This window comes from Triticum dicoccoides, chromosome 6B, assembly GCF_002162155.2.
Source record: "Triticum dicoccoides isolate Atlit2015 ecotype Zavitan chromosome 6B, WEW_v2.0, whole genome shotgun sequence".
Lineage (NCBI taxonomy): Eukaryota > Viridiplantae > Streptophyta > Magnoliopsida > Poales > Poaceae > Triticum > Triticum dicoccoides.
Genome location: NC_041391.1, coordinates 305,741,869 through 305,743,032, shown reverse-complemented (window position 1 = coordinate 305,743,032; position 1,164 = coordinate 305,741,869). Strand labels below are relative to the sequence as shown.

Sequence of the window (1,164 nt, the reverse complement as noted above, 5' to 3'; positions counted from 1 at the left end):
TAAATAGTTCAACTGCACCAAGCAGCAAATAATGACAACAAATATGAAGAACCACGTCTGGACGTAGATGAATTGGTTTGATTCACTAAATGACAGCTTCAAGGCAATGGCAACTGCTTTTACGCTGATAACCTGTCCAGTCAAAAAAATATGTCACTGAACAATCACTAACTTGATCCATTTAATGATTTGATCAGATGGTATTGCACTTCTAGTGTACCGTGAGTGATCCCATTAGTGAACAGATTGCAATATAGACGAGCATCTTCCTATGACCAGAGCGTTTGACAGCCCAGAAAATCAAAAAAAGAGCACCAACCACAGCCACACATGAATAAACAATGAAACCTGCAGAAATTACCCTTGCATGTCAATGTTGAGAGTGCCAACAAAGATACAGCCAGATCAAAAGGGAGCAAGGCAAAACAAAATAGTGTAAGTATATCTTTCCCCTGAAGAAAAGTTTATTAAGTTCAAGTTCTCTTTTCATATACTTAATCGTTGTGATCAGCGATCCTTAAGAAATGCCATGACCAGAACAAGGGGAAACTTAACTAAAATACTCGAGTGAATTATAATCTAAAAGGTAAGTTAATTCTTAGATATTCATACGTTTGACCAACATTTGCCAAATTCTACACTATCTGCAATTGGACAATTTTCCATGAAATCCAAACCGATGGTCAAGTCATGAAATATCAAACATTGAATGCATGATCATGCAATTAGCAGCATGGCATCAATAAAGCATGAAATACTACAGGTTCCTATTGACAGGAGCAGGTCTTCAAGTTGCTACCTGGCTGAGTTGCAAAATGCCATATTTCCTCCACTGAATTAATCTCCCTCTCCTTTGGGGCATGCAAAACTATACCAACAGACCCAACAACACACAAGATGCAACCAACAACACCAAACATATGCAATCTCTCTTTCAGGATGAAGTGTGCGAGCACTGCACTGCATCAGCAAAAGATTAAACAGAAACATATACTATGACAAATAAGTAAATTCAAGAAAATGGTATGACTGCTACCTAAATATTATGCTCAGAGCTCCTAGAGGAGTAACAAGTATGGCAGGGGCAAATGCGTATGCTGCAAAGTTTGCTATCTCTCCAAGAATCACTGCAAATAAATAAATAAATAAATATATATATAGATA

At 37.4% G+C, this 1,164-nt stretch overlaps 1 protein-coding gene across 6 annotated transcripts in view; it reads right to left on the bottom strand.

Annotated features, from left to right (window-relative positions):
- LOC119322379 (probable magnesium transporter NIPA2) overlaps positions 1-1,164 on the bottom strand; it is a 62,144-nt gene that overhangs the window by 35,341 nt on the left and 25,639 nt on the right. For all 6 annotated transcript variants that reach the window (XM_037595874.1, XM_037595877.1, XM_037595878.1 and 3 more), the window contains 4 exons: positions 1,037-1,127; positions 800-960; positions 221-348; positions 2-132 (listed from right to left, as the gene is read on the bottom strand). In XM_037595874.1, coding sequence (XP_037451771.1) covers positions 2-132; positions 221-348; positions 800-960; positions 1,037-1,127 — 511 coding nt within the window. The remainder of the gene's footprint in view (position 1; positions 133-220; positions 349-799; positions 961-1,036; positions 1,128-1,164) is intronic.